Genomic DNA, 26,420 nt, shown 5'->3' on the forward strand with positions numbered 1-26,420 from the left:
ACTAACATCATTTTTGTGAGCCATTTTCAATTCGTAGTTAAAGGGGTCATGACATAGCCTTTTTTTAAAAATAATTTTATTATCTTCCCTGAGGTCCACTGATAATGTTAGTAAAGGGTTTTTTTTTTTTTTTTTGCACCAAAACAGTCATCATTTAGTAATATATGATCATTTTACACCCTGTCTCTGGCTCTCTGTTTGAAATGCTCTGTTTTGGCAACTCAACGTCAACGTAAACACCCACTGCTATGATTGGCTAAAATCGTGCAGCCCCTCAAATACAGCCATATTTGAAACACAATAGGAAGAGAATGAACCAGCTCCACAACTAAATTTTAGGGTTTACACATAACGCACACTGTAAGCACAGTGCCATTAACTATCAAACAGTCATGACTTTTTAAATATTCATCAATGAAACTGTTTACTCACGGTTTTGCGATCAGGTATAATAGTGTTTTTAACTGCCCCATCCTTCAATAACAGTTCCTTTGCAAAGTTTGAAACGCATTATGACTGAATCACATGCAATCCACGCTGACATGAGCTGAAAAAACCCACATACATAGTCCAAAGTACAATAAAGACGCACACAAATACAGTATCATTGTGCATTGACGTCCATACATGCACTGACGTCCATCTAGTGCATGTTTTCATAAACCAACAATTAAAAATAGCGCAGATGGGTGAAAGAACAGTTTGTTGAGCAGTTTGTGCTCGAAACAGCAAGAGGCAGCAGCTAAATTACAGAAAATGGTGTCTTCTCTTTAAAGTTGTAATTTGACACTGCATCTTTTAAAAGTGGCGCGAGATACACGACAATGGTCAAAAACGTCTGTCTAGTGCATGTTTAAATACAAAATAATTCTAAATAGTCCAGATGGGAACTTTGCTGTTCAGGAATAGTGAGGCCACACTAGGCATATCTGTCCTGCTCTCTCTCAGTATACGAACTGAAGCATCAGTGGGCGGGGCCAAGGGTGCGATGATGTGACTTTGGCATTGACGTTTTTTCGCTGTAGTGGTGGTCATGAATAAATGGATCCCCTAGTGATGTAGGATAGTTGCGGAAGTAGAGAACGAGGCATTTTTGCAGCTTGGTTTCAATAAATATGTTTATTGCATTGGGGATTAATTTTGAGTTCTGAAATGTACAGTATGTTTTTATAGTATAATGACCTCTTGTATGTCAAAATATCAAGGAAAATTTGATTCCTCATGACATAACCCCTATAATGATGAATTTGATTCATATAGTTCATCTTATTATCTCTTATTATACATTCATCAGGCCCAGATTTTGTTCTGCATAACACCAGGCAGTTGACCCGAATATATCCAAGTGGAATGAGGACAGACTCATCAAATTACTGTCCACAAGATATGTGGAACATAGGGTGCCAAATTGGTGAGTATTGTAGATCTTATAGCACACCATTATGCCATAAGTTCCTGTGGGTGGAAAAACGCAAGCATGATAGACGAACAGAAAAAAAAAGAAAGGTTTTTAACACTCTAAGCCATGTAAAGAGGAGCAGGGAAACATGGCTAATGTGTTGTAAAGTAGAAAGTTGATCTGCATTACATAGTTATGTTTCTGATTCATAGTGGCATTGAACTTCCAGACAGCAGGGATGGAAATGGATCTTAATGATGGGCTATTTAGTCAGAATGGCCACTGTGGCTATGTTCTAAAACCTGAGATCCTACGCAACAGGGAGAGACTATTTGATCCTGATAAACCCCAAGAATGGGAGGGCTATCATCCTCTACACTTCTCTGTTAAGGTATTAAAATAATAGATTACCTAAAAATGAAAATTTTGACATATTTATTCACCCTCATGTAGTTCCAAACTTGTGGGTATGACTTTCTTTCTTTTGTGGAACACAAAAGGAGATGTTATGGAGAATGACAGCCTCAGTCACCATTCACGTTCAATGCATCTTTTTTCCATACAGTGAAAACTGATAAGTGACAAACTGAACATTCTGCCTATTTGTGTTTTGCAGAAGAAAGAACGTTATACAGGTTAATGATGGTGAGTGAATGATAACAGATTCCATTCTTGGGTGAATTATCCCTTTTAACAGTATTCATGTTCCCCTATTTTGCCATTTCTCTTTACCAGAGAAGTTAAATCCCCATTATTTCACATTTGCACTCGGTATGGACAAAAGTGTCCAGAGTGTTTGTTTTTTTTGTTTTTTTTTTGGGGGGGGGGGGGTGTTTCCTTTTTCTCCCAATTTGGAATGCTTCCCAATGTGCTTTTAAGTCCTTGTGGTCATGTAGTGATTCACTTCAGTCCCAGTTGCCTCTGCACCTGAGAGACCTGCTCATCTTATCTTGTTGAGCACGTTGCCACAGAGACATAGCAGGTGTGGAGGCTTCACTCCATCCACTGCAGCAACCACGCTCAACTCACCACACGCCCCACCAAGAACGAACCACATTATGTATGCATTTGGCAGACGCTTTTATCCAAAGCGACTTACAGTGCACTTATTACAGGGACAATACCCCCGGAGCAACCTGGAGTTAAGTGCCTTGCTCAAGGACACAATGGTGGTGGCTGTGGGATCGAACCGGCAACCTTACCAGTTATGTGCTTTAGTCGACTACGCCACCACCACTCCACATTATAGCAACCAGGCCAATTTGGTTGCTTAGGAGACCTGGCTGGAGTCACTCAGCATGTCCTGGGATTCGAACTAGCAAACTAGCGAACTCCAGGGGTGATAGCCAGCGTCTTTACCACTGAGCTACCCAGGCCCCCCGTGTCCAGAGTGTTTATATCTAAATGTCTAAATCGAGCATATGGCTGAACCCCAAACTATGCATTAGTAAGTCCCCTTTCTGTTGGTCAGAGTGGATTGTGAGGGGGTTAATACACTTGGTGACCTATATGAGAGTAGTGGGTTGAGATCCTTTGATAATTTGGTTCAACATTTTGGGATACCCAGATCTCAGTTATTTAGGTATCTACAGCTGCACCACTTGCGCTGTACTATTTTTGGGAATAGTATACACCCCCCTAAAGCAGCAGATACTCTAGGAGAGGTGATTACTGCTTTTGGAAAAGGTCATGAGGCATCAGTGTATTACTCCTTGTTAATTCAGAGTCTGGGGGACGGAGCCTCAACCACTCTCAAGAGATTATGGGAGAAAGATTTAAAGTTGGAATTGGAGGAGGAAGAATGGGCTAGGATTCTAAAAAACATAAAAACTGCATCTAGAGACGCAAGGGTGCGCCTTATACAATTCAAGATTTTACATAGGTTCTATTGGACCCCCTCTAAATTGTATAGGCTTGGTCTTAAAGGCACACCCACCTGCTGGCGATGTCAGTTAGAGGACAGAGACATAACCCATGTCTTTTGGGGGTGTGTTGAGATACAGACGTTTTGGTTAAAGGTTCAGAGTCTGGTGTTTGATGTGTTAGGCACTCGGGTATCATTTTGCCCCAGACTCTGTATCTTGGGTGATGGGGCGGTCATTGACATTGAAAGTAGACACATAAAGAGTTGGGTCTTAACCAGTGTCATGATCGCCAGGCAGATCATTTTAAGGGGCTGGAGGTTGGCTGGAGCACCCTCTTTTCAGGAGTGGTGCTCGGAGATGGGAAGTGTGGCGGCCTTTGAGGAAGGGGCATTTAGAAGAATGGGGAGGTACAACATGTTCGTGGAGAAATGGGGCGGGTATATTTCATTTATGGATATGTAATTATTATTATTATATATATATTTTTATTTGTTTATTTATCTATTTTTTTTTTTTTGTGCGCATGTGTGTCTATATCATTTGAGACCACTGTGATGTTGTTGGGGTCAGGGTAGGATTGGGAGGGGAGGGGTAATAGTGGGGGTTAAGATTGATTCTGTGTATATATGTTTTGTTTTACAGTGTTCATATATGTGAATCAATAAAAAATTGTTAATCTGAAAAAAAAAAAAAAAAACAGTATTCATGTTTATTCTGTCAGTTTTATTTGAGATTTAATTTAATTGTTCTTTTGCTTACACTTTTTTAGGTTATTAGTGGCCAACAGCTCCCTAAATTAAATAAAAAAGAATGGTCCATTGTAGACCCCTTAGTAAGGGTGGAAATTTATGGCGTTTCCCTGGATCAAGCCAAACAGGAGACCAAGTACATTGAGAACAATGGTGAGAAAGTGAGGAATAAATGCTTTGGTGCCAAGTCATTGCAAGAGAGATTATTAGATAACAATACGTTGTTGTAACTTTAAAAAGGGTTCCCAGACCTTTTGACCAATGAATTTCACTTCTTTTTCCAGTTGTTTGTGATTACTGGATAAGAATTAAAAAAAAATGTTTATAGAAATTTTGCTCACAAAGAGTTATTTATAGTCAATTAAATATTTTATAGCTAACTAGAACGTTCTATTTCCTTGGCTCCAGACCGCCATAGAGCACTACTGAGTGGATACCTTCATATCTCCTTCTTTGCTGAGAACCTAATATCAAAGCTGTCACCACGTGACTTGTTGATGATGTGGCCGTGTATAAATACCCATCGTGCATGTCATCACTTCCTCTTTCGTTTTCTCGTCTAGATGCTGAGAACCTGCAGTGGTGTGAGCACAGCTATTAGGGCATAGGTCCGACAGCTGTATCCCTGCAGTATTGTGTTTTCTGTCCTGGGTAGCATGGTCTTTCCAACAATGCCCAGAACAGTTTGTTCTGAGCGAATACACACATTATTTAAAATTTTACGGCTGGGGTGTACTGGTATTTCCAGTTGTGTACCCAGTTCCCCACCTTTAAGTTAGCCTCATTGGGTAAGTATATCAGCTTGATGTACAGGGATTTGAACATCATAAAGAGGCTTTGAAAGGCCTGTGTATGGCTACACTGCAGCCCCGCAGGGGTGGATGTTAAAACTGAAAACTTGCTTTTTGCTGGCTATGGGTGGCGGCACGAACAGAACAGCTTCGGTCATCACTTCTCTCCCGAAACGGGAATCCAAAAATGACTCGCTCATAGACTTTAAATGACTACAGTAATGGTGAGAATTTCTAAGCTTTAGCAAAACTGACAGTCTCAGCTTTGATCTGTTCGCATGGCGTTACGGACACTTTTTAAATGCTTGTGCTCTGTTAGGATTCTCACACAAATAGGGAAATGCATTTGACACATGGGAGTGCGAAAGGTCCATTAGAAAGTTGTGTACCACACAAGGAAGGGGTGGTCACGGATGGCTATTTAAAATATATTCACTGGCGGCCAAATGTTTGGAATAATGTACAGATTTTGCTGTTTCGGAAGGAAATTGGTACTTTAATTGACTAAAGTGGCATTCAACTGATCACAAAGTATAGTCAGGACATTACTGATGTAAAAAACAGCACCATCACTATTTGAAAAATGTCATTTTTGTTCAAATTGTCAGGGATGTATGTGTTTTTGTTCCATGCCATGTTAGTTCCTGTTTCCTTGTCACGTGACCTTGTCATGTGTTTCCCATGTTCTTGTGTCTTGCCCTCATTGGTTCATTGTTTCATTAGGTTGTTAGCAGTCTTGTTATCTTGTTTAGAGTTCTAAGTGTTCATTGGTTTTCATTGTCATGTGTTCTCCCTTGTCCAAGTATTTAACCCTCATGTTTGCCATTGTCCATTGTCGAGTATTGTTTATGTAACATTGTTTGGTAGTCAAGTCAAGTCAAGTCAAGTCAAGTTTCATTTAGTCAAGTTTATGTTTATGTTTTGTTTCACGTTTGAAAGCACTGTAAATAAATTGCACTTGGGATCATCGCACTTCATCATCTCTTCGTTTACCTTGTTGCCAGCCCACATTACAGAATACTCGACCCACCAAGATGAACCCAGCAGTTGAACTTCTTCGTATACGCCAAGAAAACGGTTCCATTGAGGAATATGTGGAGAACTTTTGTGCTCTGGCCAGCAGGGTCGATTTTAATGAGACTGCCCTCAAGGACTGTTTTTGCTTTGGGCTGAATGAGCCAATCTCCTCCTTGATGCCAGGCAGCCGGAGTACCTACAGCCTGACTCAATTTATCGACCTTGCCCTACTGATATGTGGTTCATCGTACACTGTGTGGAAGGTGGATGCCGAGCCAGGGTCCCACGTCATGGCCGCCGAGCCAGGGTCCCACGTCATGGCCGCTGAGCCAGAGTCCCACGTCATGACCGGCAAGCCAGAGTCCCACGTCATTACCGGCAAGCCAGAGTCCCACGTCATAGCCGGCAAGCCAGAGTCCCAAGTCATGGCCGGCAAGCAAGAGTTCCACATCATGGCCGCCAAGCCAGAGTTCCTCGTCATGGTTGCTGAGCTAGCACCATCTTTTTCCCTGGATCCTCAGCCTGCTCCATGCCATGTCACAGCCACGCCTCAGCCTGCTCCATGCCATGTCACAGCCACGCCTCAGCCTGCTCCATGCCATGTCACAGCCACGCCTCAGCCTGCTCCATGCCACGTCACAGCCACGCCTGAGCCTGCTCCATGCCATGTCACAGCCACGCCTGAACCTGCTCCATGCCATTTCACAGCCACGCCTGAGCCTGCTCCATGCCATATCACAGCCATGCCTGAGAATGCTCCATGCTATGTCACAGCCATGCCTCAGTGTGCTCCATGCCATATCACAGCCAAGCTTCAGTCTGCTCCATGCAATGTCTCAGGATCACCTCTGGTCAACGAGCAAACGCCCACATCTGCCACAGCCAACAAACCAGCGTTGCAAACCTTGTCCGTCCCAGAGCCAGCGTTGCAAACCTCATCCATTCCAGAGCCATCTCTCACTGGGCTATTTGAGTTGGAATTGGTTCCCGCCCTTGTGCCCACCCTGAGTTCTCCTGATCAGCCGGTTCCCCCCAAGCCACCAGCTCTATCATTACCCTCTGAGGTATCCCAGACAAGGAGAACTTTTGAACCTCCAACTCCGCCTAGACCCTCCGAGCCCTGGACTCCACCTTTGCCTGTCGATCCCTCGACATCACCTTGGCTCTACGTTCCCTCGGCTACACCGCGGTCCTTCAGCCTGTTGGCATTACCGGGGTCCCTCGTCCCTCCAGCTCCTCCTTCGTCGGTTGGTCATCTCGGCTCATGCCTTGGCTCTCCGATCCTCTGGCTACACCTCGTCTCTCCGATCCTTCAGCTCCACCAGGGACCTCCATCCCTACAGCTCCGCCTTGGTCCTCAGCCCCACCGGCTCCACCTCAGTCTTCCGATCCCCCAGCTCCGCCTTGCTCCTCTGAGCCTCCGGTGCCACCTTGGTCCTCCCTGCCTCCGGCTCCACCCTGGCCCTTCGAGTCTTCGGCTACTCTCTGGGTATCCAGTTCTCCATGGTTTCACCCCTCGAGCCTCTCACGGCTCTGCCTTCCATGGCTCTACCCCTCGAGGCTCTCATGGCTCCACTCCCCACAGGCTCCGCCCTGGTCTCATGCTCCACGCCATGTTTTCACCAAACCACGCCCCACACCTTATTTCACCATGTTTCCATGTCCTGCCACGTAACCACATCAGGTCACCATGCCCCCCCCCCCCCCAGCTCCCTCTTGATCTATATGTTTTTGTTTTGGGGCATCGGGACCCGCCCCTAGAGGGGGGGATATATCAGGGTTGTATGTGTTTTTGTTCCATGCCATGTTAGTTTCTGTTTCCTGGTCATGTGATCTTGTCATGTGTTTCCCATGTTGTTGTGTCTTGCCCTCATTGGTTCATTGATTCATTAGGTTGTTAGCAGTCTTGTTATCTTGATTAGAGTTCTAAGTGTTCATTGGTTTTCATTGTCATGTGTTCTCCCTTGTTCAAGTATTTAACCCTCATGTTTGCCATTGTCCATTGTCGAGTATTGTTTATGTAATGTTGTTTGGTAGTCAAGTCTAGTTTCATTTAGTCAAGTTTGTTTTGTTTCACATTTGAAAGCACTGTAAATAAACTGCACTTGGGATCATTGCACTTCATCATCGTCTCTTCATTTACCTTATTGCCAGCCCACGTTACACAAATCTAGACAGGCCCCATTTCCAGCAGCCATCGCTCCAACAACTTATCCTTGAGTAATCATGCTAAATTGCTAATTTGGTACTAGAAAATCACTTGCCATTATATCAAACACAGCTGAAAGCTATTTGGTTTGGTAAATGAAGCTTAACATTGTCTTTGTGTTTGTTTTTGAGTTACCACGGTATGCAATTGACTGGCATGTCTTCAGGTCAATATAAGGTCAAAAATGGCAAAAAATAAATAGCTTTCTCTGGAAACTCATCAGTCAATCATTGTTTTAAGGAATGAAGGCTATACATTGCTTGAAATTGCCAAAAAACTGAAGATTTCATACAAAGGTGCACACTACAGTCTTCAAAGGACAGCTGGCTCTACCAAGAACATAAAGAGATGTGGAAGGCCAGATGTTCAACTAAACAAGAGGATAAGTACATCAGAGTCTCTAGTTTGATAAATAGACGCCTCACATGTCCTCAGCTGACAGCTTCATTGAATTCTACCCGCTCAACACCAGTTTCATGTACAACAGTAAAGAAAAGACTCAGGGTGCAGGCCTTATGGGAAGAATTGCAAAGAAAAAGCCACTTTCCAAAGAAACACAGACATTGGACAACAGAGAATTGGAAAAGAGTGTTATGGATCTTAACCCCCTTAAGCTTTAGTGGGATCAGCTAGACTGCAAGGTGCGTGAGAAGTGCCCAACAAGACAGCCACATCTATGGCAAGTGCTACAGGAAGCGTGGAGTGAAATGTCACCTGACATTATTAATGTCCTGACTATACATTGTGTTCAGCTGAATGCCACTTTGGTGAATAAAAGTACCAGTTTCTTTCCATCAGAGCAAAATGCTCTATTGAAATCAATGCATTCGCAGCGTTCTTTGAAGCAGCGTTAACTTCAGTGTATAGATGCACTCAACCACTCTTTTCTGTGCTGTGCTGACTGTCAGTTCCCAATTTTATATCAGACACATAAAATTAAGCGCCAGAGTTTACTGATGTGTGGCCGATTGTACTCCACAATTTAGTAGGATATGTGGTCATGTTATCAGCCCACAGAGATTGCATTGCCGTTTCTTGGGTGCACAGAAACTGATGGTGGCATTTGTTACAGGTCCCAGGCCTAGGACCTGAGTAATTTTTGCCTGAGAAATCTGAGAAATCAGGAGAAAAGAAGACAAGACACAAATTAATGGCTTTCTTCAGGCATCATAAAGCAATGAAATATTAATGCATTTTTCTTAATTATATATTCTACCTCTGGTAACGTATCACCATATAATTCATTAAAATGCTTTAATATTAAATGATGAACCACAATTTAGCCATTTTTTGGGTTTCTTCTATGAGCAGGGCTGACATACACTGATCAGTCACAACATTAAAACCACTGACAGGTGAAGTGAATAACATTGATTATTTCGTTACAATGGCACCTGCCAAGGGGAGGGATATATTAGACAGCAAGTGAACAGTCAGTTCTTCAATTTCATGTGTTGGAAGCAGGAAAAATGGGCAAGCATAAGGATCTGAGTGACTTTGACAAGGGCCAAATTGTGATAGCTAGATGAATGGGTCAGAGCATCTCCAAAATGGCAGGTCTTGTGGGGTGTTCCTGGTATGCAGTGGTAAGTGCCTATTAAAAGTGGTCCAAGGAAGGACAACCGGTTAAAGGTGCACTCAGCGATTCCTGAGAAACAATGTTGATATTCGAAATCAACTGCCAAAACAAACACACCCCTCCCTTCAGTGCTCCTTTGGAAGCTTCACCCCCAAATTCATGCACGCGGGACGGTTTTACACACACCAGCTCTAGACACTCACAACTCTCCTGCTACTAAATCTAACATCACAACAACAGCATATATGGGTTCTGTGAAACATAGCAAAATTTATGTTACTCAACTATCGAAAAGAAATAGAGCAACTTCTGCATCCGTCTTCAAGCCTTTTAACTCTCGGAGGTCTCTCCACCACTGAAAATCCTTGCCGATATTGACGCAGCTTCTAGCCCTCGACTTATCTTAGTCCTTCTTTTTTAGTTCATACTGTATGACCTTTTTCTCTTGGTCTGTTTCTCAGCCATTTGTCCTCCTTGGAGTTTAGAAAGTTCACATCAGCCAGATTTGCCATCGCTCTCACCCACCCCCCATCCTGTGCATGTGCAAGAACCACCCCCTGTTGCTGATTGGCTGGAGTAGTTTTGTATGGATCGGTCCGATCCATTTTGTTTTTGTCCCATTTACAGCGCCAGGGCTGTGTACAAATACTAGATTTTGTTTTCAGCCCACCCACAGAGCGGACAGCTAGCAGAGGAGATATTTGCAGAATTCAACAAAAAGTGTATTGGATTAGAATTACTGAGTACACCTTTAACCGGCAGCAGGGACATGGGCGCCCAAGGCTCACTGATGCGCGTGGGGAGCGAAGGCTAGCCCGTCTGGTCTGATCCCACAAAAGAGCTACTGTAGCACAAATTGCTGAAAAACTTAAAGCTGGGCATGATAGAAAGGTGACAGAACACACAGTGCATTGCAGCTTGCTGCGTATGGGGCTGTGTAGCCGCAGACCTGTCAGAGTGCCGGGCACGATTTGGCATCCCCAGCCGGAGCTGTGGAACCTACACGTATAGCCCCTGAACGGAGTACAGCGAACGAGCCCGAATTGGCTCAGTCTGTAATGAACACCATTTTGCAGGCTAGAGTGCGGTCTATGAGACGCCTCTATGCACTAAAATGGCATGTGTTTGCGGATTGGTGCTCTTCACGCAGCAAGGACCCAGTGAATTGCTCCATAATGGAGATCCTTTCATTCCTTCAAGAGCGGTTGGATGCAGGTCTTCCATCAACGCTTAAGGTCTATGTAGTGACCATCCCTGCATTTCACACCCCAGAGGCTGGCTCCTCTATAGGCAGACATGATCTGATCATAAAGTCCCTTAGGGTAGCAAGGCACTTGAACCCCTCTCGCCCTGCTACGGTTCCAACATGGGACTTAAATCTGGTGCTGAGTGCGCTCATGAGCCCCCTGTTCAAACCACTGGAATCTGTTGAGTGTGCTCTCTTTAAAGACGGCACTGCTGTTGGCTCTGGCCTCAGTCAAACGGGTTGGTGATATACAGGCGCTGTCGGTTGACAGGTCATGTCTGGAATTCAGTCTGGTCCTTTCAAAAGCCACCATCAAACCCAAAAAAGCTATGTGCCTAAGGTGCTTTCCACGCCCTTTATGGCTCAGATAGTTCACCTACAGGCTTTCTCTTCTCCACTGTCTAATTCGGATGAGAAGCAGTTAGAGCATTTATTATGCCCCTTGCGGGCATTGCACACGTATGTGGAGCACACTCGCCAGTTAGACTGTCAGATCAGCTCTTCAACTGTTATGGAGGGTGCACAAAAGTCTGTCTCCAAACAAATGCTCTCTCACTGGATCGTTGATGTGATCGCCTTCGCTTATGAATCACAGGGCGTGAGATGCCCTATTGGAGTAAAGGCGCATTCAACTAGAGGCATGGCTTCCAAAGGACAAATGGTATATCCCTACAGGATATGGTCTTCGCAGAACACGTTCGCGAGGTTTTATAACCTAGACGTGGCGTCCATCGCTTCGTGATTCCTCTCTGTCTAGTAAGCTTACTACTCCAACACCCAGCAGGTGAGACCAAGCTCTTTATTATGGGCAGGCTACCTGTTATAATTTTAATACAGCCATCTGTGTAGGCTGCTATCCAATTTACTCCCACTTGAAGTCACAAGCACTTCCAATAGAATAAAACCTCTTTCTCTACCTCTGGTTATGAAGGGGTTAAAATATTCTGTGTGTATTATATTCTCATATAGATCCTCAGATTAAAATTAATTTACCGTCTGGTTTTCACCATGTGGGGTTATTCATTTTCATACACACTTGAAGACATATTAAGTCATCGCCCAACGGGCCTGTGACCTCATATACATATCCTTCTAAGTGTTTATACCCTGGTGCATCTAGGGTATGACGCTACATAGTGTGGTGTGATGGGACTCCGTTCCCCAAAGCGTTTACTGCAATGTCTCATGAACTGAATCAATAGGGAATGTTTCCGGTTACTCATGTAACCTCGTTTCCCTGAGATGAAGGCCGCACTACTACTTCAGAGTTTGAGGTACAAGCATACGTTCTTGTCCTTCAGTCAGAAAATTTTAAAGAAATGGTGTTTGAGCGCCCGTTTATATAGGACAAATGTGCGCCTAAAAGGGCAGGGCTCAAACACAATTGCCAATCATAAGACTGGCGTTATGATACAAGTGCTTCAACTAGGTTGTGGAAAAGGAATTCCCCAAAGCGTTCACTGCAATGCTTTCATCTCAGGGAACCGAGGTTACATGAGTAACCGGAGACGTTCTATGTCTGGCTCCAGACCGCCAGAGCCTCTGGTCACTTGGGTCAGCAAGAAGACTCTGGAGGAAGTCATGACGTGCATGATGGGTATTTACAGCCATGTCATCAACAAGTCACGAGGTGACCACTTTTATATTAGGTTCTCGGCAACGAAGGAGAAACGATGGTATCCACTCAGTAGTGCTCTCTGGTGGTCTGGAGCCAGTCATAGAACCACGGTCAATTTATAGAAAGAGAGTCCATTACGTTTTAAGATTTTGTTCATTTCCGAGACCTGGAAATAACAGTTTTATTAATGGAATCCTGTTTAAATAATTCTGTTTGCATTGATTTTCTGTTGTTTTTCATCTGGACAGGATTCAACCCATGTTGGAATGAAACCTTACAGTTTACAGTCCACACCCCTGAGCTGGCACTGGTGCGTTTTGTAGTTGAAGACTATGATTTAGCATCTAGAAATGACTTCATAGGACAGTACACTCTTCCTTTCACCTGTATTCAACCAGGTAAGTTTTTTTTTATATATTTTATTTTTTTAGCCAAATATAACAACAACAAAAAAAATGTTGGGCCTATACTCTGAAATTACTCTGAAAATACTCTGAAATTATTATCAGGTGTTCTTAAAAATAACAAAAACCTTGTTTTCCAGGGTATCGTCATGTGCATCTGTTGTCCAAAGATGGAATAAGTATTTGTCCAGCCTCCCTCTATGTTCAGATTAAAATCACAGAGCTGTGATTCCACAATTCCAGGAGATTTACTTACAAACCTGTAGAATGTGAAACCTGTCCTGAAAAGCATACATGTCTCTCAAAACTGTGGTGTGCTGTAAAAAAACAGAAGAAACTTTTGACTTATATATGTGACCTGAAAAAAAATGCTGTAAATCATTCAAACAAACAAAAACTTTATTTAAATCCTCTCCTTTAAAAGTGCACTCAGTAATTTTTTCCTAATTTAAAGTTTTACTTCTAAAAAAAATTAACTGTAATTTTGAAACCTATGTATAATATCATGTCCACTCACATGAGATGAAGACTCCAGTTGAATCAGTAACCTTATAAAAGCGTTTTTTTGTTTTTTTGTTTTTTTGTTTTTTCCAAACAGAGAAGGTTCCATTCATGGGGGCTGCCATGGTAGAATCACATGACCAGCCAAATACAACTTGCTAGTAACCATCCAGTTATTGGACACTTTCACTCATGGATTAAGGCTTCAACGTTGGCATCGGTAACTAAAAACTATTGCGTTTTAATGATGCTGCATCCACGCCCCTAGGTGTCAATGTAAGTACAAGATGACTTAGTAAAAGTGTGCACCTTTTATCTTGCAGTGAAAAAAAAAACCCAGAAGCACAGCATTGCCAAGTATGCCTTTTTTCCGCGGAATTGGGCTACTTTTAAACTGTTTCTGTGGGTTGTTTTTTTTTTTTTTTTTTTTTGTTCCGCGGGTTGAATGTTTGATAATGACATGTTTAATGAAGGCTCCGGCTCTGTACTTGCTTATGTAATTGTTAAAATGGTCTGACTGAAACCATGAAACGTGCAAAAGCCTAGAACTGTGTAAAGTTGCTATTGTGCTCGCAAATAGAGCTCATACTGTACAGAGCGCACTTTCCTCTCTTGCGAGTAGCGCTGGGCAGTTTGCCGATCATTCAACAACGGTTGATTCAGATGTTTCAAAACGATTCACAGCCACGGACATCACAACGTTACAAGAGGAAAGTTATCGTGCCAGCATTGATACAAGGAGGGGTAATCACTGGCACCCCAGCAACAGGGAGAGAGGAGTAGACTGTTTGATTCATATGAAATTCCGCATCATCATTCTAATCTACATATTATGTAATCCTTCCTCATGAACATGCAGCGTGTTTTAATGAGCTGAATGGGAGGCTAAACAAAAAGTAAAAATGTGATGAGACTGCAGTATACCAACAGACTCGTGCAGCGCATGCAAGCCATTCACGCATTAGGAGCTGGCAGCGCTTCACTTTCGGTTAATCGCGCGAGTACATGCACCCACTTTGCTTCGGTCAGGCTGCGCCGATGACAGTCTGCATTCCGTGTTTAATTTGTTTCTTTTTGCTTTTAAGAACAACACCTCATGTAATAAGTAAAACAGAACACCACTATTAATCCTTGAGATTTCCAACCCCACAGTACACCGTCCTTAAACCATGGTCACATTCAAAATTACATTAAAAGATTAAAAGAGAAAACATAAAACCACATCGTGGGGTTCAAAAATCTGAGTCTATTCAAAATATAAATTAAACCTGGAAATAAAGTTTTAGGATTTTGCAGGTACGATTCACCGAAAACGGCTAAATAGTTGATCGGCTTATGATGCATGAAAGGCTTGCACGTGTGTGTCTCGTCCCAGCAAACACAGAACGTTCCCCTAACATTAGCATATGGTTCCCCTGTGGTTATTTTTTTTGGGAACCAAATAATAACATTCTAATGTATGAATGTATAAAATAAATGAGGAAAATTGAGGTTGAGAGAACGTTAACGGAACGTTAAGGGAACGTTAGGCAAATGTTAGGGCAACATTCTATTTCCGTAAAGAAAACTTTCCTGGCTAACCAAAAACAAACCTTAAAAATGTATGTTCTGGGAACCAAAAATTGTTAGCTGGGGTCACACTTTAATACTGTTTAGTCTCCCATTCAGCTCATGAAAACATGCTGCGTAATCATGAGGAAGGATTACATCGAGATGTAGACTGGAATGCAGGTGCGAAAAACTTCATATAAATAAAACAGCCTACTCCTCTCTCTTGTTGTTGCTTGCTAGTGATTACAATGACATAATATAAGAAATATTTAAGATTCCACACAATTTCGTGATCAGTAATCAAATAAGCATATTTGTGACATTAACTGTGTTAACTCATTTTGTACAAAAGGACAGGTTTTCATTCATGAAAGCACTTTCACAAGATGCTCTGTGAAAATTAACATACAAGATTTTTCACATGTGGGTTTTGCACAAACTTTTCACTCTGTTATGCTGATAATATCAGTTGTAATGAAAAATAAATGATTAAAATAGAAAAATGTAAAATAGAAACATTTTCATAAGTGGACTCAAACTTCGACCCCTGGTATAATCTATGCAATATTAAGTGTACTGTCATCAAAACAAGATACAGTGCATTTTCTTACTAAACACTACGTAACCACGGTGAATGCATCCTGTGCAATGCTTTAAGAAACGTTATCTAAATATAATTGAGCATGGTAAAAGTGCCTTTTATAAATCACTCTAGAGCAAATGTTTAAATGATATTACTCTTATATACTGCTACTCTCATTACAAACTGTATGATCATGATCAAGTAAATATTAATGTATATCATGAATTCATCTTTTTACCCTGAAAAAAGCCAATGTTGTCTTATTAAAGGAATAAACATGAATAAATATACTGTCAAATGTTTCTTGGTTTCCATGAGTGTTATGATCAAGATGGCATGTAATACTTCCACATGTTTTCAAAGAAAACTTTCTTATCTACATACATACAGACAGGGGCATAGCACCAAATTTTGGGCCCTGGGTACAGTACTGTTTAAGGGCCCCCTTAACAATTTGGGCTTGTGGTGAGGATAATATCCAGTATAAACATTTTAGATGGATATTTAACAGCGCTAATTCAAGGGGGGCCTGGGTAGCTCAGCGAGTATTGACGCTGACTACCACCCCTGGAGTCGCGAGTTTCAATCCAGGGCATGCTGAGTAACTCCAGCCAGGTCTCCTAAGCAACCAAATTGGCCCGGTTGCTAGGAAGGGTAGAGTCACATGGGGTAACCTCCTCGTGGTCGTTATAATGTGGTTCTCGCTCTTGGTGGGGCGTGTGGTGAGTTGTGCGTGGATGCCGCAGAGAATAGCGTGAAGCCTCCACACGCGCTATGTCTCCACGGTAACGTGCTCAACAAGCCACGTGAAAAGATGCACGGATTGATGGACTCAGACCAACTGAGTCCATCAATCAAGGCAACTGAGATTCGTCCTCCGCCACCTGGATTGAGGCGAGTCACTACGCCACGACGAGGACTTAGAGCGCATTGGGAATTCAGCATTCCACATTGGACAGAAAAGCAAAAAATAAAAAAATAAATAAAATAAGTGCTAATTCATAAGTAATTCACAACTATTTATTTTCAAATACAAATATTATTTAAATGATGCAATACATAAAAAACAACTAACAAAATAAATTATACACATATACATTTTTGAGTTTTCTTGTTGGCAAAGTCACCATAATATTTCTGAAATGAGAAGAGTGCCAGTTTGTTCAGTCTATTCTGAGACATTTCTGCTCTCAGGTAGTTTTAGAAAGTGTTAACTTGCCAACTGATATTTGCACAAGATCCCAAATTAAATTAAAATTAGAGCTGGGTATTGTTACATATTTCCAGATTCAATTTTATATTTTGTCAGTTTTTCTTCATATTGGTCTCATTTTAGCTTTTGAAAAATGGTCCATATATATTCCATCAATAAATGTAACAAATATATGTATGCAAAATAATAAATGCAGTTTCATGTTTATTGTTTACATGCATAGACTGTTCTGTTTACAAATATTTACATCGATACTCAAAACACATGCTAAATCGGTACTGTCTCTTTAAATAGATAACGGCATCTGAGCGCAATTACAGTTGATTTTGTTCCTTGCATATTCTTTTAGTGGCTTAATATGAGGAACATTTCACATGTATCCTATGCAGATCTGAAGAAAAACAAAATTTAGGCATAATAGATGAACATCTGATTTTTTTGCACAAAAGTCAAATATGTTTATATAGTAGATGCGTGAGTAGCGGCAGATGTCGACAGTTTGATTTGAATTGTGCATGTCACTTTATTAAGTAAGCATCTGATTGTTGTTCACTGTTTAATAAAAAACATGTAATGATGCAGTTGCTAGTAATGTTACCTACCACCTGCTGAATATTTCCCTTTTTGTCACCAAGACAAATTCCTTGTATGTGTAAGCATACTTGGCAATAAAGCTCATTCTGATTCTGATTTATTTTCTCGCCAAAAGCAATTTTTTTCTCTTTTTACATGTGGAAAACAGACTCTTGCCACCTTTTATTACAAACAACAATATGTTATTACTGTATGTATATAACAAATGAGAATATAATGGAATATCAATGTAGCCTTTCAGTGGGCCCCCCTCCAGTGAGGGCTCCTTTTACTCAGATCCATCATTACCCATGCTCCGACGCCCCTGCATACAGACACAGTACATGGCTAAATATCCGCTGCTTTTTGCACACGTTCTGAAGCAGTTTGTCCATCCTCTTGTCTTTCATCTTCTTCTCCAGTCCAGGCCTTCTGTGTAACTAAGCTAGAGGTCTCTTGATCCTTACCCACACCATGTTGCGCGGGCAAGTCTGGGTGGTGCCTCTTAAGGTGTTTCACAACCTGAAATTTCTGTTTGGCCCTGTAGGGACAGTGGAGGCAGTGAAATGGCAGCTGATTGGTGTGGGACAGGTAATGATGGCGGAGACCTGCAGGCCACCGGAATGCCTTCTGGCACACGGAGCACACGTAAGGCCGCTCCTCGCTGTGCTTTCTCTGGTGAGTCTTGAGCAGAAAGCTTGTCTTGAAAGCCTTGCCACACTTCTCGCAGATGAAGGAACGCACGTCTCTGTGGCGTGTCTCCCGGTGGATGCGCAAGGCATCGGCACGGTTGGTGCGGTACTCACAGTCCTCGCATGAATACGGTTTGGCCCCTGTTAGAGCACAGAAGATAAACACATCAGAGCAAGAATGCTACTGTCAGAGTAATGGCCATCCACTATTATTCTACGGAGTATGATACACACCTGTATGTTTTGTCATGTGATACTTCAGCTGGTTGACCCATTTGCATTTGTAGCCACATTCTGGGCAGAGATATTTGCGTTCATCCATGTGAATCCTCATATGATACTAAAATAAGAGAAACTGCATTAAATTGGAAACACCAACATGTTTTATATGTATAAAACAATCTTAAAACGAAAAAAATTTCTCATTAAAAAAAAGTTTAACTCCTAAAGACATGAACTGTAATTTTGCAATATATGCAGGAAATCATGACCACTCACATTAAAATGAAAACTCCAGTCATATCAGTAGCCTTATAAAAGCAGTTTTATTCTATGTGGAGAGGGTCCGCACATGGGGGCTGCCATGTTAGAATCACATGACAAGCCGAATACTACTTGCTTAATCTCAGTAACTGTCTAGTTATTTGACACATTCACTCATTGATTAAAGTTGTGAATACTAAATTTCTATTTCTAAAAACTATTGATTTTAAATGATGCTGCATCCAAGACGCTAGGTGTCAGTGTAAGTCCAAAATGACACAAAGACAAAAGTTACTGAGTGCACCTTTAAGTCATTCCATCATCTTTGTTTGAATCAACACTGTGCCTAATGGTAGTTCATACCTTTAGTCGTGAGGGATCAGCACAGGCATAGCTGCACTTCTCACAGCGGTAAGGTTTCTCTCCTGAATGTATTCGAATGTGCCAGGTGATCTTCTGCTTATTCCTGGTGGAAAATTCACATTCAGTGCACTTAAAGAGGCAGGTTCCTCCATGCGATCGTACATGCTGGTCAAACACTACTTGGTGGGTGCAGGAGAAACCACAGACATCACACTTTAGAGTTTTCTCAGACGCTGGCCCATCTTCATGCTCATCTAACATGTGCTGGATGAGAAGAAGCTTTTTATGGGTGCTGAAGAAGCAAACCAAGCACTGGTGGGTGACAGAGATCTTGCTTTGTTTTTCTGGACCATCTTGAGTCTCAGAGTCCTCTTTAGTAGCACCATTCTCGATTTCAGAGTGGTCACGACGCAAATGAGCTTTGAGAGCAGCTTGACGGTTGCAAGTGAAGCTGCAATGAGCGCAGGACAGGCTGTTGGCATCTGGATGTGCTCGGTTGCAGTGTTGATTGAGGGCAATATCAGAGCTGAAACGTGCACTGCATTTGCAGCAATGGTGGTTTAGCTCACCGGTGTGGCAGCTCAAGTTGTGGCAACTGATGTCGTTGAGATTATACGCCCTGTAGTCACAAAGAGAACAAAAGTGCGTTGCCTGTTTGTTGTGGATACGTTGATGATGCAAGCGTAGTCTGGATGTGGTGCCAAACGTTTGTCCACATATCTCACAGCTATGCCTCCCAACACCTGTGTGCAAGGATTCATGGGCCTCCAGTCGGTAGCGCCGTATTGTACTAAATGCACAGAAGCGACATTGGTGAGGTCGAACTCCCTCGTGCTTCACAGCGACATGCTGTGTTAGACAACGCTCTTGTTTGCAGGTGAAGGAGCAAAGACTGCACTGAAGTTTAGCTGACATTTTTCCTTTAGTAGCATTTTTATCTTTCCGGTGACCCAGGGTGTGATGGTTTAGAGATTTTTCAGATTTAGCCACAAATGAAGAGTGTGGACACTGTTCTTCACCTGGTTTCAAACAGCCCTTTATCTCATGGCTTGTTAAAGCTCTCTTCTGATGGCACTGAAAAGGACAGTTGGGACAGGAGAATCTGGGATTTAGGACTTGTGGTCTTTCTTTGTCTGTTGAATCTCTTTCAGAGTAATTTGCTCCATCTTCCTCCTGATTATAGTCACTAGGACTACCCTCTTCTTCAAACTGCTCCCTGTTTTCAGCCAGATCTATTTTTTTATATGTGCTTCTTCTGCATGTTGCGCAATGACGATCTATTGTGACTTTCCTGATAGATGAAAAAGAACATAGTTTGCAAGTATATCTACCATCATCTTCAATATAGCCAGAGGTCTCATTATTTACGGAGTCCACGGCCCCAGCTAGAGCTGGCATAGCGTTGAAATTCTCATTATTTCTACTCATGACAATTGTATGCCTTCCTTGCGATGTGGTTTTCAGTGAATCAGCCACACTTACTATTGCAGGGCCTTCAAGTTTAGCCGAATCTTGCTCTCTTGAATGTGTATCATCAGTAACTTCAATAGTTTCAGGTTGCAAAGTGAGGGATCCTGATTTACTCTGATTAAGAACAGTACTAGTGTCCTCTTTTGATTTGCTTTGTACCTGTATAGATGCATTGCTCCCTGATTGACCTACAATGCTTGCAAAGTTAAATTTCTTTCTACTCCTAAGCAGCAACCGGCACTTCTTGAGACAATGGGTGTTTAAAGAACGTTGCTGTTTAAACTGCATGCCACATTCCTGGCAGCGTAGTTCTGCTTTCATCACCTGGCAGGATGACCTGCAGTGCCGGATTAAGGCTGCCTGCTTTCTGGTCACATAGGAGCAGCGGTTACATTGGTACATGCTGTTCCGTGTCTGGACAACAAGCATCTGCACCCTGCCCTCTAGTATGAGGGCTTTAGCCTGGTCTTTATCCTGTCTCCTCATGACCTGCAGACGAGTCTCTGAAGCTGAGGGCTCTAGATACGAGTTCGAGATCAAGCTCTCTTTGTGGACTTCAGAATTTTGGAGTCCCTCCCTATTTCTTTCACTTCCTGTGACTGGTGGGAGGTTGTCAGGGTCAATTTGATCCTCACAGTAAGCTGTCTCGTTATCATCGTCCTCATCTCCTGGCTCTGGGGAGCTTTGGTGGACTGAATGTAATGAATGATACCCGATGTGGCCTCCAACGGGTGCATCAAAACCTGCGTTCCCGATGTTTACGGTCTCAGCAGGCAAATGCTTTGTCTGTATGCTACCTGTGCTTGTTTGTGAATTGAAAAGTGAGGTATCACACTGTTCTTCATCAGTGGGAGTTGGATGTCCTTCGGAAAGTTTACATGCCTCTTCTCTTGCAGATACAATATCAGGACTGACCTGCTGTACTAAAGTCAGTTCTCTAGTTCCTCCAGTTGTGGCCGCTATTGCTTCATTCTCATTGTCATTTATAGAGATATTTTGTGAGTCATCTATAGACTTATTAGCCTGTTCTGCATATTCAGTATGTTCCCCGTTTGCAGAATTTGCAATCTGAGGTTCTGCAGTTTTGAAGAAAAAGCTCTGAGTAAATTCTGCAGAGTTCTGCTCTTTCTCTTTCTCTGCATACTTCTCAAGCCACCCCACATCTCCGGGCACATATCCGTGGGTTTTCTTTTTGTGCAGGAAGAGGCCTGTGTTGCTAAAAGTGGTGTAGCGACAGAGCGCACAGCAGAACACGCGTGTGCGTGTGTGCCTGCAGTTCTCGTGACTATGCAGGGCTTGCCGGTACTTTGTTGTGTAGGGGCAAAACTTGCACTGGTAAACAGGAGGTTGGAGATCTGTGTTTGTGGAGTGCTTGAGCTGCATGTGTCTGCACAGTTCAGTCTTTCTCTTGCAGGAATATGCACACACCTCGCAGATCAGAGACTTTTCCTGGTGACGGAGTTTATGACTGTTCAGCTGGTCGATGCGGTGGCAACGATATGAACACTGATTACATTTGTACCTAAGAGAGATGAGAGGTGGATCAGTTTCTTTTTTATCACAGTTTTATTACAAAAACAATCAAGGACAATGCATACCTCAGATCTCCTGCATGCTTACGCATGTGCACAGTGAGATAGTGTTTCCATTTAGTAACATATCCACATTCTGAGCACATGTGCTGCTTGTCATTGGAGTGTGTCAACATGTGCTTTGAGAGGTACGTCTCATCCCGACATCTGAAGTCACAAATAGTACATTTGTGGGGCTTTTCACCTGTAAATATAAATGTTCATTCTAGTCAAGCATGATCAATGAGTAATTAAAGGAATAATTTATGCAGAAATGAACACTTTAGGGGGGCCTGGGTAGCTCAGTGGTAAAAGACGCTGGCTACCACCCCTGGTGTTTGCTAGCTCGCTAGTTCGAATCCCAGGGCATGCTGAGTGACTCCAGCCAGGTCTCCTAAGCAACCAAATTGGCCCGGTTGCTAGGGAGGATAGAGTCACATGGGGTAACCTCCTCGTGGTTGCTATAATGTGGTTCGTTCTCGGTGGGGCCCGTAGTGAGTTGAGCGTGGATGCCGCGGTGGATGGCGTGAAGCCTCCACACACGCTATGTCTCCGTGGCAACGCTGAGTGCGGGTTGGTTGTCTTAGACACTGAGGCAACTGAGATTCGTCCTTCGCCACCCGGATTGAGGCAAATTACTACGCGACCACGAGGACTTAAGCTTTTTTTTTTTTTTTTCCCAATTTGGAATGCCCAATTCCCACTATTTAGTAGGTCCTTGTGGTGGCACGGTTACTTCAATCTGGGTGGCGGAGGACAAGTCTCAGTGGCCAATCTGCGCATCTTATCACGTGGCTCGCTGTGCATGACACCGCGGAGAGTCACAGCACGTGGAGCTCATGCTACTCTCCGTGATCCACGCACAACTTACTACGCACCCCACTGAGAGCGAGAACCCCTAATCGCGACCCAGAGGAGGTTACCCCATGTGACTCTACCCTCCCTAGCAACCGGGCCAATTTGGTTGCTTAGGAGACCTGGCTGGAGTCACTCAGCATGCCCCGGATTCAAACTCGCGACTCCAGGGGTGGTAGTCAGCGTCAATACTCGCTGAGCTACCAAGGCCCCCTGAACACTGGATATTCTTTAAATATTCACCTTTTGTGTTCCACGGAAAAAAGAACGGTTTTGGAATAACATGAGAGTAAGTAAATGAAAGCCGAATTAACATTTTTGCATAAATTTAAGTACTTATTAGAAATCTGGATAATGCATCTCACCTGTATGCATTAGCATGTGTCTTTTTAAGACTCTTTTGTGAGCTGTCGCAAAGCTGCACTGCGGACAGTGGTGTGTTTTCTCATTGGCATGAAAGTGACCAACATGCTGATCAAAATCTACAGGGTTGAGGGTGGAGAAAGGACAGAAGCTGCATTTCAGCTCCTGTTTGCCTGGATGCCCCTGTCTTTTGTGCTGCTGGAAACGGCTCTTATTTGAGCAGGAGAAGTCACAGTGCGGGCAGTGATAAGCCTGATGTGTGCTGAAATGTTTTTCCATTTCTTCTCGACTCCCAAAGAAGATGCTGCAGGCATGATGACGGCACTCAATGGCCTCAATTTGATGCTCATCTAATGCATGCTTTTGAAGCTTCTTCTTTTCTGTATATTGAAATAAGCACCCCTTATGAAAGCAGAGCAATGACTGCCCATCTTGTGTCCTATTGTGGGACTTCATATGGATCTTTAATGCCTGACTCTGACTGAACATCTTTTGGCATGTTGGGCATGTAAACAGCTCTGTATTGTGGGCATCGTCCTCTTGATGCCCATGCACGCTGGCGAGGTGTCGTCGCAGAGAGTTGCGTTCCACAGCTCCGTACTCACACAGATGACACTGATGGAGTTTCTGTCCGGTCTCTCTCAGCTTATGGACACGTAGCTTACTCTTGCTTGTAAAGTAGTGTTTACAGGTGGGGCACTGCAAACTGGGGTCAGGGTAATGAAGGCGCATGTGCTCCACCAGATGGGAGCGAGTTTTAAAGCAGCGTCTGCACTCTGAGCAGATATGTGTGTGGAACATGTGTTCGGTGCCTGCTGCAACATGGTCCACTAAACAGAAACAGGCAGAATAATTCAGATTTGGGATTACAATTATTCCAATCATAATATACCTCTTCAAATCAAAGGGTATACAGTACATATACAAATGCATTGTTTGTATGTTCTACCTTTAGCCATAGATTTTCCCTGGCTAATGGTGGTTGCTTTTTTTCCCATTTTTGCTGATGCTTTCAATCTTTTGGCAGCTTTTTTCTTGCTTTTAGGTAACACGTGTACATCCGAGCCCTTCAACTGAGACAAAGCTGTGAAGCAAACAATATATTTCTTATGACCTGTAAGCTGACAAAGTTGTAAGGGAAATAAATTCAGATATATATACTCTGCGACTGTGTAAGGGACAATGTGCTTTTAGCCGGCTGCAAAATGAACCCTGACAGGGTGATCAGGACTTGTTAGACTTATTCTGCAGTACGTTATTCATTATGTAAGAAATAAAAAAACACAAAAGTCAATTATTGAGTTTAGCGGTCATTACGCAAATATATTTGACAGCAGACTGAAGCGATTGGCCAGAATCATGTGTTCTAGAGCAGTGTAATAAATATGAATAATTTCAACATACTGATGCATGCAACATGATTAAATCGTATTGAATATGTAATAAACATCATTGGCTTGATAAGTACTATTTTATTTACCTTCAGATGTGACATCTGTTGCATGATTGTCATTTTCCACATGATTAGAGAGTTGTACTGCATCACATCCAGGCTCTTGCTGTTCCATGGCACAATGTAAATAAAGCTCCAAAAGGTATCAGTGAGTGATGTTAAAAATTCTATTACAACCGCAGATCAGTGATTACAACATCAGGACCAGCCGTTTCCCAGGGAACCACGACTGTTCTGCAAGACCATTGAGATTAAAATGTGATTTAGCCTAATGGTTTCTGTAAAGTTTTCACTGAACAAAAGAAAAAGTAGCAGACTTATACAATTCTGCGAGTAGAGGTGGGAAAAATAAACATTTTCCAATTCGCCTAATTCGATCTTTTTTTGAACAATCCCAATGCAGGTTTTTTAAATCCAAAGATTGATCTTTTGCTTTCAGTGCTGGGTAGTAACGGATCACATGTAATCTGTATTACTATTACTATCAGATTACAAAAATCAAGTACTTGTAATTGGATTAAATTACATTTTAAAATACTCATAATCAGACTACAGTTACTTTTTCATAGATTACATGATTACATACTAACAAGGCAATGGCAATAAATTGTTAATAATCTATTGATAATTTTCATATCAATATCACTGTCATTGCTTTAATTAGATTAATGTTTATTTCATTCATGTAATGTTTAATGCACTTTTTAAAAATGCCAAACGGAACTCTTTTCGTTAGTAATAAAGAATGGAATACATTTTCTTCCTCTTTGTACTTTTATGTTAAAATGATTATCCTACTCAAATGCATGTGACATAAAATAAAATTCGGTTGAAAGTAATCCAAAAGTAATCAGATTAGATTGCCCCCTCAAAAAATGTAATCTGTGAGATTACATTACTGATTGCATTTTTTGGTCATGTAATTTGTAATCAGTACCAGATTACAATTCACAAGTATTCCACACCACTCTGTTTACTTTGGCTTTGTTTGTGTTAATTATTGTATCTGTTAAATAAACAGCAATTAAACTGCATAGTTTGGGCCCTGTTGTTAAATTTTAAAATCAATATTTTCATACTGTACCAAGTTAGAAAGTTACCTATATAATTTACAGCATTAGCTGGGAGAGAATTTAATATGTAAGCAAAATAAATATTATAATTGAAATATACCAAAAATGAATCCGAATAGAATTTTATCGTATCGAAATCGAATCAAATAGTGAAATCTGTGTTGATACCCAGCCATATCTGTGACCGTTTAATCAGTCTGAGATGAAAAGACACGATTTTAAGTGTATTCGTCAGGTTTTTACCTTGGGTTTCACAGAACATAAAATAATCTTGAGAGATAAATATTATGTGAACAGTTACGACGAATAAACACGATGCGAGGAAGCATGTTTTGCTTAAATAGATTTCTGACCTACTGCGCTTCTATTCATGTTGCTTTCGGTCTGATAAACAAATAAACAACGCAATTACAGTAGAGACAGAAGACTGATCTGTTTAATTAAAGTAAGACTGTTGGGATGTGCTGAAACTAGATAAAATATTGTATCAAAGCCTTTAGTAATGATTATACTTACTACTTTATAGGTATTGCTTGAATTAAATCAAACATTACCTGTACTTGTCTGGATGTAAACCATGAAAGCGGCGCCATTTCTGGACGATTTTGTACTCAAAGAAAAAACTTACTTTTGAAAGAAAAATGTTGCATACATGGTGGAGAATTATAAACTTTAAAATGCCCAAAATCTATCTAGAATTTTTCACAAATATCTAAAAATGTCGTGCACGACTGCTTCTATTTAGTCACAACGGAACTATTAAAGTGAAACACATTTCAGACGGAATTATTTTCCTGAA

The 26,420-nt window shown here is 42.0% G+C and overlaps 2 protein-coding genes across 7 annotated transcripts in view; one reads left to right on the forward strand and one right to left on the reverse strand.

The window, feature by feature from the left end:
- The window catches only part of LOC127447171 (1-phosphatidylinositol 4,5-bisphosphate phosphodiesterase delta-4-like), a 45,215-nt gene that overhangs the window by 18,614 nt on the left and 181 nt on the right, over positions 1 to 26,420 (forward strand). The window contains exons 12-16 of one of the 3 annotated variants that reach the window (XM_051708803.1): positions 1,295 to 1,411; positions 1,612 to 1,790; positions 4,034 to 4,166; positions 12,722 to 12,871; positions 13,018 to 13,654. In XM_051708803.1, coding sequence (XP_051564763.1) covers positions 1,295 to 1,411; positions 1,612 to 1,790; positions 4,034 to 4,166; positions 12,722 to 12,871; positions 13,018 to 13,106 — 668 coding nt within the window. In that variant the 3' untranslated portion in view covers positions 13,107 to 13,654. Of the gene's footprint in view, positions 1 to 1,294; positions 1,412 to 1,611; positions 1,791 to 4,033; positions 4,168 to 12,721; positions 12,872 to 13,017; positions 13,655 to 26,420 lie in introns of those variants that run through there. The other 2 variants (XM_051708804.1, XM_051708805.1) reach the window with 2 other exon arrangements.
- On the reverse strand, positions 16,532 to 26,363 carry LOC127447170 (zinc finger protein 142-like). 4 transcript variants are annotated; one of them, XM_051708801.1, is made up of 8 exons: positions 26,250 to 26,363; positions 24,576 to 24,782; positions 24,045 to 24,179; positions 23,098 to 23,925; positions 21,905 to 22,082; positions 18,837 to 21,828; positions 18,225 to 18,330; positions 16,532 to 18,131 (listed from the first exon to the last, which is right to left on the reverse strand). In XM_051708801.1, the coding sequence occupies exons 2-8, from the start codon at positions 24,661 to 24,663 to the stop codon at positions 17,647 to 17,649; spliced, it is 4,812 nt and encodes a 1,603-aa protein (XP_051564761.1). In that variant the 5' UTR covers positions 24,664 to 24,782; positions 26,250 to 26,363; the 3' UTR covers positions 16,532 to 17,646. The 4 variants fall into 4 exon arrangements, with proteins under 4 accessions (XP_051564761.1, XP_051564758.1, XP_051564759.1 ...); XM_051708798.1 differs by having other exon boundaries at positions 26,176 to 26,310; XM_051708799.1 differs by having other exon boundaries at positions 26,138 to 26,269.

Source organism: Myxocyprinus asiaticus, chromosome 10 (assembly GCF_019703515.2).
Source record: "Myxocyprinus asiaticus isolate MX2 ecotype Aquarium Trade chromosome 10, UBuf_Myxa_2, whole genome shotgun sequence".
NCBI classification, from domain to species: Eukaryota; Metazoa; Chordata; class Actinopteri; order Cypriniformes; family Catostomidae; genus Myxocyprinus; species Myxocyprinus asiaticus.